Raw genomic sequence first — 13,939 nt, 5'->3', positions numbered from 1 at the left:
ATTTATTGGTGTCATCCAGATTAGCATTATACCGCTATTGGCTGCCATTTTGTTGGCATAAGTTATTAGTTCATACATACATATTATTTCAAGGGCACAAATTGGTAATTTTGTATTTGGCTTTGTATTCTCTTAAATAAAAAACAATACAGTATATAAACTACAAAAATGCAGAATAATAAAACAAGCAATCAAAGTAAAGATCGCATTAAAACCAAGAAACACCCACGTTTATAAATGACTGAGTCAACTACTTTCTTGTTTCTTTGCTCACAGGAAGGAGTAGAGGTGAGGGTAGCGAGAATCTTCAATACGTTTGGCTCCCGAATGCACATGAACGACGGACGAGTTGTCAGCAACTTCATCCTGCAGGCTTTACAGGGAGAACCTCTCACTGTATGTATGCATTTTAAGATTTCTACTTGTTTGAGACAAACCACTATTTGGTTTGTGTTTTTTCAGTACTAGCAGTGTGAGGATGTCCACACTGAATTAGCCACAGTGAGATGATGATACCTGGCAATCTTCTTTGGTTGAACATGATTTTAACTGAAAAGTGTCAGACACTTCACATATTATTTTATTTATATATATGTGTGTGTGTGTGTGTGTGTGTGTGTGTGTGTGTGTGTGTGTATATATATGTATATGTATATGTATGACAAGCGGTTTTCTGTTGTTCTAGGTGTATGGTTCTGGTTCCCAAACAAGAGCCTTTCAGTATGTAAGGTAAGATTGCTAAATTAAACTCATTTTGTTTTGTCCTTGGAATCCATCATTCTTCTCTTCAATCTGTACCGAATTATTTGTCACAAGAATCTTTATTTTTGTGGTCTACCCACCAATTGGGAAACAATAGAACAATACGTGTATATCATTAATAATCATCATATTACATAATGTTTTATATAAATTCTAGCAATACCATGCCATCATACATCATATTAAGTGTTAGTTATTACCGGTATTTTATTTTATGAGTTAAATAATGGCTTTTTTCTACCGAGACAGACAATATTTCTTCTGGTGTTTAAAGCTTCTGGTGTTTAATATCAAAGGGATATCTGGATGCTGATGCTTACATGGACTCATGAATTTGGAATAAGGCAGAGGACTGAATTAAATTGGACTTTGAAGTTTATCATGAAATACCAACATGTGCATGTCTCTCTGCCTGGAAGCAATATGTGAACGTGGCAGGTTAATTTGATAAGTTTGAAGAAGAGAGATCAGAGACACGGAGCATTTCAAGCACTCCTATCGCTTCGAAGCATTCACCCGCCGCCCTGCATGACTTTTGCGTTGTGTAAACAGTGAAAAGCCAAGGTCTTCAAGTAAACTCTGAGTAAAGCTGAACTGACTCGATTACTAAAACTTTGTTAGAAATATTCAGGTCTAGATTACGTTAGACCTCAAGGATACAAACCGCTTTTGAGTGAGGAAAGATTGAATGCAAACCAAACTTTAGTTAGTTTACAAGAAAATTCCTCAGGGCGCCTTTAACTACCTCACTAACCTCTGAAATGTTGATGAATTCAGATCCTACAAAATCTTCTGAACGACAAGATGACAATCAGAACAATTGTATGAAAATAAGTCAGCATTTTTAACTATCCCCTTTGTATGAAGAGGTATTATTAAAAATGTATTCTTATATAAATCTCCATTCAAAAAAGATTACAGTTTAAAATGCTCCTTATCACCTACAAAGCCCTCTCCCGCAACCTCTCCCCCTCCTACCTCACTGACCTCCGGCACGACATACTCCTACCCGCAGGAGGTATGTACGCCAACCCCTCTCTCCCGGTCCAAGCACTGGTCCGGCCCCTTTGAAACTTTCCCACAACACCTTAGACATTCTCCCTCACCCCCCTCTTTCAATGCCACACTCAAAACCTACCTATTGAAATCCATTTTTCTCATTGTTGTAGTTGTATTGTTGTATTCTGTATATTTTTGTATGCTTTTACGGTTTGTTTTTGTGTAACATGGCTTTTAGTAGCTTTTTAAAGCGCTATATTAAATAAAATTATTATTATTATTATTATTATTTTTATTATTTTTATTATTATTATTATTATTAAAGCATTTTAGCACTTACATATCCATATAGAAAGTCTAATACAACAGCCCTGCAAATAAATTCTACATTGATGAATAGTTTTTGTTAAAAAAACATGTTTCGTAGAAAGGTGTTGGTTTAACGATACAGTCATTTGAGAGGCTGTAGTTTGTTGAAATGTATTTCATTAAACTGAGATGTGTTTTGAATATTAAAAAAAAAAAAAAAAAAACATTGATGTAAATGGAAAGGACAAAATACATATCTCAGTGTGTAATACACATATATGCATGAATGCAAATTTGACATTTGGGAGGATGTAGAGCCTACTGATGTGGATATGGTGCACTGTTGGGGATTAGAATAGTTAATCTGCAGCGACTATTCCCCAACCTGTGGTAGGTAAAGTAGCCCGCCATATCATTATATCTGTTCACATGTGCCTTCTAATGTCAAAGTCTAAGGCATGTTGACAGAATTGTGCTAATGAATTCTGTGTGTAACTATTTGGGCAACGTGTGGTAAAATGTCCCACTAGGTTATAATAACATACTATATGTATCATCAGAAAATTATTAATTTTGTTGTAGTTGGTTTAAATAAATCTGGTTCTGGTTTATATTGTTTTGTGGTGTCATGTAACACTGTGTTGACACTACGAGTGACAAAGCTACAAAATGGCCAATCGTGGCCAGCAACATTGTCTCAGAGTTGCCATTAAAGTGTTGCTCAAGCGCTCGTTGACCTAGTCATGTATGTCGTCATGGGTTTGTGTGTGTCTGCAAACATGGATCGTCATTTGAGAGCACTTACATAGCTATCGATAACATCCCATGTTAACATGTCCCATGTCCCGTGTGCGCCGCAATACACCGAAAGCGTCATAGTGATAGCTTCAGCTAACTGAGCTAAATATCACAGTACCGCAGTTAGCCATTGTGCATTTAAAAATGTATCTTACATACCTGGTACTTCTGTAATAACTGCCACCCTTTGCCAAGCTGCATTTCTTTTGTTAGGGTCACTCAAAAATAAAATGAGTAGGGTTAAATAGCACTGAAACTGGCTAACGGACCGGAATTGTGGGGAGAGAGAAGGTGACCGTAAATTGTAAAACAAAAGATATAACTGGTTGACGCTTTACTGTGTCATTGGAGTGTCAGGTATTGGTGTGTAGCTTCATGTCACCGGCTTCCATTGAAATTGACTTGTAGTCTGTTGCTTTGTCCCTCATAGTGTGAACATAGCATAAGCCTGATGTTATATAGTTGTATGCATGACACATTAAACAAACAAAAGAGAATTCTAACTTTTATACAGAGTGTATTTTTTATAAATGGCAACACTGAAAGAAGACTTGTTGTGCATGATGTGCTGAAGAGATTACATGTCTCACCTGGCCTTGGAAAGATTTGTTCCTCTATCATTATGTGCTGATTAGAAAAGTAATATTGAAAGAATTATGGGTCTAGTTCAGCTGAGAAATTATGTGAAATGTATTATGTTACAGGTACAATACAATGTTCTCATAATCAAACCTCTGCATGGAAAGTTCATGCTTATGGAATGTCCCTCTTACAAAGCAAAGCCACGGAGTGAAATTTAAAAGAAGGGAATCCATTTTAATTTTTATTAATTATTGTTTATTATCTTTCTACAGCGATCTGGTCAACGGCCTGGTGTTGTTGATGAATAGTAACATCAGCAGTCCAGTCAATCTGGTGAGATCATCATACCCAGCTGTGTTTCACAAATTGAAAGCGAAAATGAATTCTGCATAGGCAGACCATTTACCTGTGAGTCAGTTTATGTGGCTGTCTCATGTCGACACTGATGTGGTGAAAGTTTATGAAATCTGTTTGCAGGGGAACCCAGAGGAACACACCATATTGGAGTTTGCTCGTCTCATCAAAAGTCTAGTCGGTAAGGCGTCTGATCGATAAAGATAGTTGTCATTCTGTGTATTTCTGCAAACTCTGGACCCTTGCCATCTCAGTCCTTGTCCAGTCAAGGTTTGCTTATTTGTCTGCTTATCTCTTAAAGACCCCTTCCAGTTAGTGTTACATTACAACAATCAATCCCAATCTCTATTGTCTATATGCGCCGGTCATAGAGCACCGCAGGACAGTTAGATATGTTGCTGAAGTCTGCCATTTGAAGTGCAGTTTCGAGGTGTTTTGGAGGTGTGGTGTCCACAAGCATCTGCCGCCTCAGCTTGCGGCACCAACACCGCGCCGGCGTGCACTGTGATTCTTTAATTCTCTAAGGGGACTTTTCTCTTGTTGCTGCATAAAGATATTCTTGTTATTTTTCTTGATATTCGTGTCTGGGCTGAAAGTTGCGCACTCCCTGGCGTCCACACCTGTTAGAGGCCAATGCTAGCCTGGGAAAACCCTTACGAACTTCCGGCAAATTTGAGGTTTGCTTTGCAAGTCAGTCTGGCCAAGAGCCCATTCAAGCCCATTTCCAATTTTTCCAAATCAAGGCACCAATCACAATCGTTGAAGCGGGCTTTACACGATGACTATAGCGCAGCGACAGCAAGCAGCTTTTTGTTTACATTCAACATGACGGCCACCGAAGCGCAGCAACCCGTTGATGCCGCTGTCATTTCATTTATTATACAGGAAAATTTAAAAGCAACAATGAAGTTACAATAAACTGGCCTGGCTCAGTTTAAAAACTGGTTTCCAGCAGGTTCCTGTTCTGCAGCAACATAGAACGTTGAACACAATTTCAGCACATTTATACAGGACATTATCATGGACTAGACAGATACAAACAAATAAAACATTAAATACAGACAAACAAGACTAAAAACAATACATGAACAATCAATGTGTGCAAGTAAGACTATCAAGAAGAAACAGTTTATACGGCTTTTTAAAATATGTGATGGATGATAATGTTAGAATGTGATGGGGAATGTCATTCCAAATTTTGGTGTAAATATAGAAAAAGGACTTCTGACCGTAGTTGTTTTTGTATGGGGGACCGTGGTGGAGGAAGTACTGAATCTCAGTACTTAAGTAAAAGTAGAAATAACTAGAGATATATTTACTTTAGTAAAAGTAGAAGTACAACAATGACAACCCTACTTAAGTGAAAGTAAAAAGTACCTGATTTTAAATGTACTTTAAGTATTAAAAGTAAAAGTACTTGCATAACGATTTATTCTCTTAATGTCTATATTCTAATAATTAAAAATAACAAAAACAGTATGGGCTGTGGCATTTTAATTAAATTAGTTTAAGGTTAATGTAATTGTGCTTACCATCTGTGGCCCAGTTTACATTCTGACTTACAATTCTGGTTATCTATCAGGCTGATCTGCATGAAGCTTGACTTTATTATTTCCCACGGGACAGTGAATGCTGCACACATTTATCTAGCGAGAACACATGGGCTTGGACAACAAGTATGTGGCTTCACAGCTGAGGAGGTCCAGGAGTGTTTTTAAGATAAATATACGGGTTGTATATTAACCCTATGTGAACAGATGCTTCATATATGACCAAGCAGAGTATCGGGAGCAGCAGCAGTAACGGGAGCAGCGGTAGTACCGGGAGCAGTACACGCCTGGCCAATAAATGCTATTGAAGGGCTGGTCTTGGCGTGGCCATAGTGGGATTTGTAATATCGCGAGCAGCACCGGGAGCTGGACGGACTGCCGCTGGTGCAGGAGCCGCTGCTGAAGGCTTCCCTGCGGACTGCAAACGTGTGACGGTCAGGAAGACGTTTTGGCAGGGGGGAAAACTGATCAGAAAATGTAACGGAACGTTGTAGAAATGTAGTGGAGTAGAAAGTATAGATAATTGCTGCAAAATGTAACGAAGTAAAAGTCAAAAAAAGTATGCACAATTGATTGTACTTAAGTAAAGTACAGATACGTGAAAGTACAGTAACAAAGTATTTGTACTTCGTTACATTCCACCATTGATGGGGGAACTAGAATGAGGGCCTGTGAAACTGACCTGGTGAAGCGTACTGGTCTCATATTGTGTGTCGGAAGAAGAACAGTAAGTGCTGGTGAAGAGCTATTTTGAATCTGAAAATAAAATGCAATAGCATGGCTGTTTACATGGTTCTGGTAAGTCAAAGCATGTGAGCGCACTGCAATGATGAGACTACTTTGGAAGATTACTGTGGATCTTAAGTGCTCGGTAGTATAGTCGTGCTATTGGTTCAGTAATGTCCTTAGTGGTAAGAGACCAGATTGGAAGACAGTAGGACATTGTTGAAAACACAATGGCATGTAGGTAGGTTTCAGAAATCGAAAAGGAAAGATATGTTCTAATCTTGTTACACAAATAGTTTCTGATTCATCTTTTTTGTTAATTTAGAAATGTGTTCCCGATATGTAAGGTGTGAATCATTTACACCAATGTAGTTGTAGGTCTTTGTGACGACCAGATCAAGCTGTCGCTGCTATGTCTCCCAGATCGTTGGTCTGATTGGTTGAAGGACTATCCAATTGCGGCCAGAGGCATTTGAGCGGTGTCCGTTGGTAACGCCCCTTTGGAAATGGGCTGTGAATGAAGCTTGCCCAGACCCACTCTCAGTTACAACTGAGAAGAGTCTGGTGTCAACCAGGCTAGGCCAATGCTGGTGCACGTTGCAAACATCCCTCGGCAACATGTCTATCCATCCAGTGCACTGTAGCCCGGCGAGACAATTGAGAAGAGCGTGAGTGAGAGTCTGTGTGTTTCTGATGGTGGGATTACGTGTAATCCACTACGTTGACTGAACAACACCCTAAAGTGGAGAAAACTAAAAGAAAACTAAAGAACTCTGTTAGCTAATGCAATAAGTTAGTCAAGCTAACTACAATTTATTTTTATCTTTGAACACAAAATTAAGTTATTTAAAATTGTTGGCAAACAGTGTCAGGAAATGTCTCCGACAATTTTGAAATATAAAAATGTCAGGGGGCCTTTTAATATCCTTCTCTTCCCTCTTACCCATTCTTTCTTAAGGTGCAGTTATGCTTTTGTGTCATGGTGGTCCTGGCATAGAAACGGATCTATTTCTCAGTGTAGGATTTAACCCCCTTATTGTTCTAGCAAAGGATGCTTCTTAAATTATCCGGCAGCTGTTTACACAAAGTAATCATATTTACTTTCTCCCATTCACTGTGCCTGAGAGCAACAATTGATGCAAAGACAAAGTTTGCATTGGAAATGGCTTTGCTAGATGAAAAAAATATAAATTTATCTACAGACACTGAAAAAGTGGGGAGTCTATCAAGCCTTTTTTTTTTTTTTTTTGTTTGTTTTTACATGAATAATCTCTACCGACCGATCAGAAACACAAAGGACGAAAAGCAAGCAGCCCAATCACAGCTGTGCTGATCCAAAGCCAGAATTTATAGTTACATTTTTGAAGAGGTGCAGCTCTAGAAATACCTCTGGCAGAGTTACTACACCAATGCATGAAGCCACCACAACACAGAAGCATCAATCTGCCTTGACCCACCCTCTCCTACTGTTTATGTTACATTATCATCAGCCAAATAAGTTTAATAATAACATGTCCTTCTCTCTGTACACTTGTACCTGTCCATGAACACTCTTGCACACACACACACACACACACACACACACACACACACACACACACACACACACACACACTGTGAGCAGTGAGCCAAAGTCAGATCCAGTTCCTTCCAGAGGCGCAGGACGACCCACAGAGGAGAAGACCTGACATCCGAAAAGCCAAGATGATGCTGGGCTGGGAGCCGGTGGTATGTGACACACGACAGACTCACATGCACACGCACTGTCCTGCAAACCAGTAGACAGACAGTGAAACACAACTTTTGGGCCTGTGTGGTGTAATAATGCTGCACTTCTGATTAACTAGTTACACCTGATAAGTGTCTCATCAACAGAAGGCACATTTGAAGCCTCTCTTTCTCTGATTACTAATAAATGTTGCACTTGTATAATATATATAATATATATATTTTATATATGTATGCAAAATATAAAAAAGTGTATATTGGAAAATATTACCAACCCTGTCATTAAGGTTTTTTTTCAGACAGGAAGCGATTGGCGCACCTAGTAATTTAATTCAGTGAGAAGCTAGCGGGCAGGTAGGGAGGTGTACAATGTGACAAACGAGTGACAAGTGGGTGCAATATCGTATACACCGTATAATACCGTTGCAGTTATACTCGTTTCACACACACGCCCGCCTGCTGCCAGAGTTCAATTGTCTTTAACTTTTTCCTTTGTGACACGCAGTGCTGTTTTCTAAACAGTTATCGGGACATAAAACAGTTTTGCATGGCAGAGCATGGGCGCAAGACTGGATGTATCGGGTTACGTTACATATAATTTTAACTTAAATAAGGCTATAAAGTTAAGATTGTCCTGATTCAGCTAACTTTAGCTATAAACAATAACTGTGGTTAAGGATTGGCTGTGGTTTAGAACTGTGATTAGGGGAATATGATACCACAGTCATCTAATGTCATTCAGTTGAAGGGATACAGTAGTGCACAGATGGTTACCACGCATGGTTTACTCGCCTGTCTGCCTTTCTATTCACACGAGGAGCACATTAAGACTTATAGGATCCAAGCGGCTACACAGGCTAAATGGCGCTTACCGTCTTAAAAAGACCTTTTACAGACAATATCTGACATATTATCCGATCAATATATTAATATAGCTGTAATGCATAGTGCCACTCGGTGGCAGTATCTTTATGTTATATGTGTTGTGTCTTTTGTGGACAGGTGCCCCTGGAGGAAGGCTTGAACAAAACGATCCAGTACTTCAGCAGGGAACTTGAGCACCAGGCCAACAACCAGTACATCCCCAAACCTAAAGCCGCCCGCATGAAGAAAGGACGACCCAGACACAACTGAGGTCGGGATTCCCACCACAGACTCCCAAAACACCGAAGGATGTTAAGACTCCTCAGAGGACCCTCGAAAAGCAACCGTTTTCTAAAATACATTGTTGAATATTGCACTGGGATATGGTGTCTTTTAGTAAAGTAGAGAAAAACTTTCTCTTTAAAAAATGTTGTGTTGCCTTGCGTTGGAGCTGCACTGTGGGATGAGAGCTTTCCATACAGGAGCTCGCGTGTTGGATGGACAAGCTTGGATCAAAAACTGACATTTCAGGCAAGAAATCTGAAACCCAGCCTACATTTTATTTGTGAATTTGTGTTTTTCATATTTAAATTGCAGACATAAGAATCTTGCAAACAGCTCTCACTGTGCATCAGTGCTTTGTGTTTATTTAACCAGTTTCATGGTGTTTTGTCTCCAGAGTTGAGCTACCTGACTTTACTCTACACTTCCACTGGATGTTTTGTCTTCTTATCAGTGGTGTTCTGTTCATGCAGCGCACTGCAGGACTGGGCAAATCCTCTAGAAAGACTGTTACACCATCATTAGGTGTTTATCAGAACATTGTGTTCTACTTTGTGAAAGATCTCATGTCAGGATGTGCATTATCAATTTCAGATAAAGATGCTATTTTTAAAAATGTTTCTGATATTTTGCGTATGATATACAGTAATTAGGGAAGTGTGTGTTTGCGTTCGTGTGCAAGTGTGTGCGCATGCAAGTGTGTTCGTGGACAGCTACAATTGTTTAGTAGAAGTGAAAAGCAGGGGACTTAAATAGGAAGCCACATCTTTATTTACAATAATCAAATAAGCGAAATCGGATTTTAATAGTATTTCATACAAAAGCTGAAAATGTAAATGGCACACATATTGTGTTTTTGCTGTCATTGAACATCGCTACTGCTCTAACTAATAGCCTATGTGAGGATGGCGAGAAAGTGTTGAGTGGGTTGTACTCAGTACTGGTGGGTGTAACCAATCAATACAAAGAAGCCATGGCAGCTGTGGAGTATTTGGATATATTTGCAGGTTTAAAACCAACAGACACAGTTAATAGTAGTCATAGTTGACATTCGCTCCGTGTCTGTAAGAACTAGAGTCACGCGGGCCGATGGGGGCGTTTTCATCGTAGTGGTGCTGACGCCCTTGATCAGTGGAGCGAGCTTGGTCCATCCAGTACGACAGGTCGGCCTCCAGTCTCTAGTGAGGAAGAAACACAACAGTACGTGACTCGTTAGCAAACTCCGCCTCAACAAATCTCAAGCTAATAGACACAGAGGTAGCTGATAAGGTGTCCGCTGAGACTGTCAGCAGGCTCAGCTGTCGCGAATAGACACACATGAAAGCCAAACATTGAAAAGGCCAATGCTTTCACGGCTTTGGCCTTTTACGGAAGCAACAATGGCACACATGGAAAAAAAGGCATCGTGAATTGGGCTGTGTGAGATTTACTGCTTCACTGGCTAAAACGAAAACGATGTCGGTGAGGGGGCCTTTTCGTGCACTCTGCTCTCTTTTTTTTTTTTTTCTGCCCTTGTTATGTTCCCTCCATTCCTTGGTGTCCCTGGTGAATTCTACATGACAGTCACTGACCTGAAAGAAAACTGAAGCTGGCTCTGTGGGATTATATTTGTATATGAGAGTCATTAATGTATTGCCATGTATTATGTTCCACGTTTTTAGTTATTCATTCAGTCATACGGAAACATTGTGAGGATAACTGTGCCTTTTGAAAAGATTCTTCTAGAGATCAGACTACAGTTTACACCAGCTATGTCACTCCACGTTTTTGTCATCCACATATCTGAGAAGTATAAAGATCCCGATTACTATTGAAGATTTTATTGTCTGTTTTATCTGTATCGGTTTCTTATTTGTGTTTTTGCTTAAGCTCTTTTTAGCCAGGTTTAAATTCCCCGTAGAGTTTACCACTAAAAAACAAAACTGCTTCATCAGATTGTGTGGCAACATCCACAAACGACCCAACAAGTGTCAACAAATCTAGATTCAAATATTGCTAAAATCCTGATTGGTGTATGGAAGCAGAGACTGTTAAGAACCATGGAAGTATGTGACGACACATTTTTCACTCCAAACCAGCTAGAAGCGCACAGAGAAAACAGCACAGAAAGAAATAATATGAAATAATAATATGAAACAACACAAAAGTGTTTCAACTTCATCAGAAAATATATAAGACAATGTTACACTTGCAAAAACAAGTGTAGGATCCAGTGTATTGAGAGCTTGACCCATACTCTGAGCTAAAAGTCTGAAAATCTGTTGTGTGTGTGTGTGGAGGGGGGATGGGGGTGCATGTGTGTGCAGGTCCTGACATAGTTTCAAAGTGTCTGCATGCATTAACATAATGGTGAAAGACACATCAGGAGATTATAGCATTTAAATTCATGGCAAAGCAGAGCAGAGGGTTGTTTTCATTCAATAGCAAGAAGACCATTGGACCACCACTGCGCCGTGCTGGGTTTTATTTATTTTTTTAAAGATTCTTTTTTGGGGCATTTTAGTCAGGACAGTTGAAGACTGGTTTTGGTGCTTTAACTGATGCTGGTGGTAATGCTTTCTGAAATGAAAAGCTATGACGTTATTTTATGTTATGAGTGTTACCTTGACTTCAGGTCGACCCGTCATGATGTTTTATGCATAAGAGCCGCTTCCCAACATTCAACATCAAATCAGGGGACGTGAACAGGCTGCACATATTTAGGTTTGCCAGTGTTACTTGTGTGTGTGTCTTCTGGAGTTCAGAAGAAATCTAAACTCTCCTGGAACAATCATAACCCACCTGCTCATCAAATCCCATGTACATAAACTGCATAATCCACTGCTGTACGTCTGGTCTAGTGCGATCCCAAATATTCCTCTTGGTTCTGCTTAGTTTTGCAAGGAACTCTTGAGCCTTGGAAGATGGGATGGCAACAGAGGACTTTGAGGGGGGAGTTCCAGCTCCTGCCACTGGATGGAAGCACAATTGGGCAAAAGAATGAAAGGGCTTTTTTGTTTGTTTTACTGGAGTTGACTTTTGTATCCGCAGTATGATCATACTGTTAATTAAAAATGTTACCGTCTCTTTTCCTTAAGATCTTGTGCAAGCTGCTGTCACTGGATACATCTGTTAAGAAGATGTCAGGTAAGTTAGAATGCCACACAACTGAATCAGAGGTCATTCATTTCAGTCACAATGCTAATGTTCAGTGTAAATTGTAGGTTTTTGCAAGTTATAAGCAAGCAGAATACATGTGAAGTGGATTTTGAATGCTACTTATGCTGTAGATGGGTAGTCAAACCTCTAGCTTAATTTTCTTAAACAAAAAGCATTACAAAGGTGATTTTCTTCCTGATTATTCTGTTTGCACTGCATCAGCTTTTCTGATTAGCCTCAGTAGTTTTACACTTGTCACTTTTCCCCTTAACATTTCAGTTAACTAAACCAGTGTCATGGATAATTTTGTTCTCTGTTTTTATTATAAATGCAAATGTCGGGGCGGCCTCTAGCTCACCCAGTAAGAGCATGCGCCCCATGTAGGCGGAGTCCTTTGCAGCTGCGTGGGTACAAGTCCGACCTGCTGTCCTTTGCTGCGTGTCGTCCCCCATCTCTCTCCCCCTATCCTATCTATTCACTGTCACTGTCTAATAAAGGGAAAAAGCCCCCCAAAAAGTTATCTTTAAGAAAAATGTGCAAATGTCAATGGCATTGAGTGTTGTTACTGGAAAAGTTGCCAACACACCATTCAATGAAACTATCTGTTGGCCAATTTCAATGTAAATCTATTTACAGTTACTTCTCTCCCACTGGAACACTGGAGTGTGCACCAAATGTTCATGTAGACAAAGTGTGCACTAAGGAATTGTACTGTACCTCGCTGCACACAGCCAATTCAGTTAGATAACTGTTACAATACTATTGCAATTGACTGTTTGTGAACTTAAATACCTCGCTTAATCTTGGTCGCATTTATTTAGTCTTTAGAGGGGTTTATTTAATCTGTTTTAAAAAAAAAACTTAAAACATGAAACTGAGGTCTTTCTCTGCTGCCTCTGAATACCATGTAGGTCTACCCTGAGATTATGCACAGAAATCCATATCTTTAGGTGGACTTTATCTTGGCTTGAGCACAAAGCTTTTGTACTGTGATTTAAGAAGTTGAAGGATAAAGTTGGAGAAAATAGCTTGCAACAACATTCCTGCCGAATAATTCTAATTACTACAGCAGACACGTACAGTATATACATGTCATTCTTTCCAGAGCATTTCTCCTTTAAGAACGAACTCTCTTAAATAATACCCCACACACTACAGTACAATGCCAGATGGTGATTGTAGTCTGACCTTCACCATCTGGCCTTGTACTGTTGTGGTAGTTTGGACCTAAATAATGTGACCTATTAAAAGCAAAGCAGAAGAATAGAGCTTACCTCCAAGAGCAAAGAGCGTCAGCAATACAGCCAGCCCCATTAACCTCAAATAGAGCTGATGGGATGTCATCTTGTACCCGCTCAGAGTCTTTACAGCAACTATTGTGCAAAAAATAAGTGCTGCACATAACCAGAGAAAAAGAGTGGGCGGCAACCCAGACTTTCCAAATGGAAACTGGCCGATGGGGTGGAATGCCGTTTACCTCCTCGCCTACAGAAACAAGACTGCAGCTGGGAGATTTTCCGCTCTTAAATGCATTTCCACGTTTGTCCCAGGTATTTTTCCATCTCCTATATAAACGGTACACGAGCAGCATTGAGAAAGAAGAAAATGCTAAGTTGCATGTGCCAGAATGTGGTTTGTCATCAAGGTTTGCTCTGTCAAAAGATGTTCAGGATTTCAAAGAATTGCAATTTCTGGCAACCAACTGTGCACAGTAATTCAAAATCACAAACTCTGGATTTGTATGCATGTTGAAGTTGTCTCTGTAGTATTTATCTCAGCAGTCTTTTCTGACTTTACACAAAAAATATGGGGAGTGGCAGTAGGTACTTAAAATTAATTCCAACAGT

At 39.7% G+C, this 13,939-nt stretch overlaps 2 protein-coding genes across 5 annotated transcripts in view; one reads left to right on the top strand and one right to left on the bottom strand.

The window, feature by feature from the left end:
* uxs1 (UDP-glucuronate decarboxylase 1) overlaps positions 1-10,769 on the top strand; it is a 47,719-nt gene extending 36,950 nt beyond the window's left edge. For all 4 annotated transcript variants that reach the window (XM_028590742.1, XM_028590741.1, XM_028590739.1 and 1 more), the window contains 6 exons: positions 277-396; positions 686-729; positions 3,723-3,783; positions 3,928-3,985; positions 7,705-7,808; positions 8,811-10,769. In XM_028590742.1, the coding sequence (XP_028446543.1) occupies positions 277-396; positions 686-729; positions 3,723-3,783; positions 3,928-3,985; positions 7,705-7,808; positions 8,811-8,942 (519 nt within the window). In that variant the 3' untranslated portion in view covers positions 8,943-10,769. The remainder of the gene's footprint in view (positions 1-276; positions 397-685; positions 730-3,722; positions 3,784-3,927; positions 3,986-7,704; positions 7,809-8,810) is intronic.
* ecrg4a (ECRG4 augurin precursor a) lies at positions 9,703-13,562 on the bottom strand. Its single transcript, XM_028590744.1, has 4 exons — positions 13,367-13,562; positions 12,015-12,062; positions 11,736-11,905; positions 9,703-10,132 (listed from the first exon to the last, which is right to left on the bottom strand). The coding sequence occupies exons 1-4, from the start codon at positions 13,434-13,436 to the stop codon at positions 9,983-9,985; spliced, it is 438 nt and encodes a 145-aa protein (XP_028446545.1). The 5' UTR covers positions 13,437-13,562; the 3' UTR covers positions 9,703-9,982.
* Positions 13,563-13,939: the final 377 nt, after the last annotated feature.

The sequence above is a fragment of the Perca flavescens genome, chromosome 11 (genome assembly GCF_004354835.1).
Source record: "Perca flavescens isolate YP-PL-M2 chromosome 11, PFLA_1.0, whole genome shotgun sequence".
Taxonomy (NCBI): domain Eukaryota; kingdom Metazoa; phylum Chordata; class Actinopteri; order Perciformes; family Percidae; genus Perca; species Perca flavescens.
Note: the sequence above shows the minus strand (reverse complement) of the source record. Positions and strands in the feature narration are given on the sequence as shown.

What these genes read in the sequence shown, in the direction of transcription:
- ecrg4a (XM_028590744.1), bottom strand. Translation starts at nt 13,436, where the DNA reads ATGACATCCCATCAGCTCTATTTGAGGTTAATGGGGCTGGCTGTATTG. An exon ending in GACGCTCTTTGCTCTTGGAG is followed by an intron (nt 12,063 to 13,366) that starts GTAAGCTCTATT and finishes TCTTCTTAACAG; the next exon opens with ATGTATCCAGTGACAGCAGC. An exon ending in ACATGGGATTTGATGAGCAG is followed by an intron (nt 10,133 to 11,735) that starts GTGGGTTATGAT and finishes CTTCCTCACTAG; the next exon opens with AGACTGGAGGCCGACCTGTC.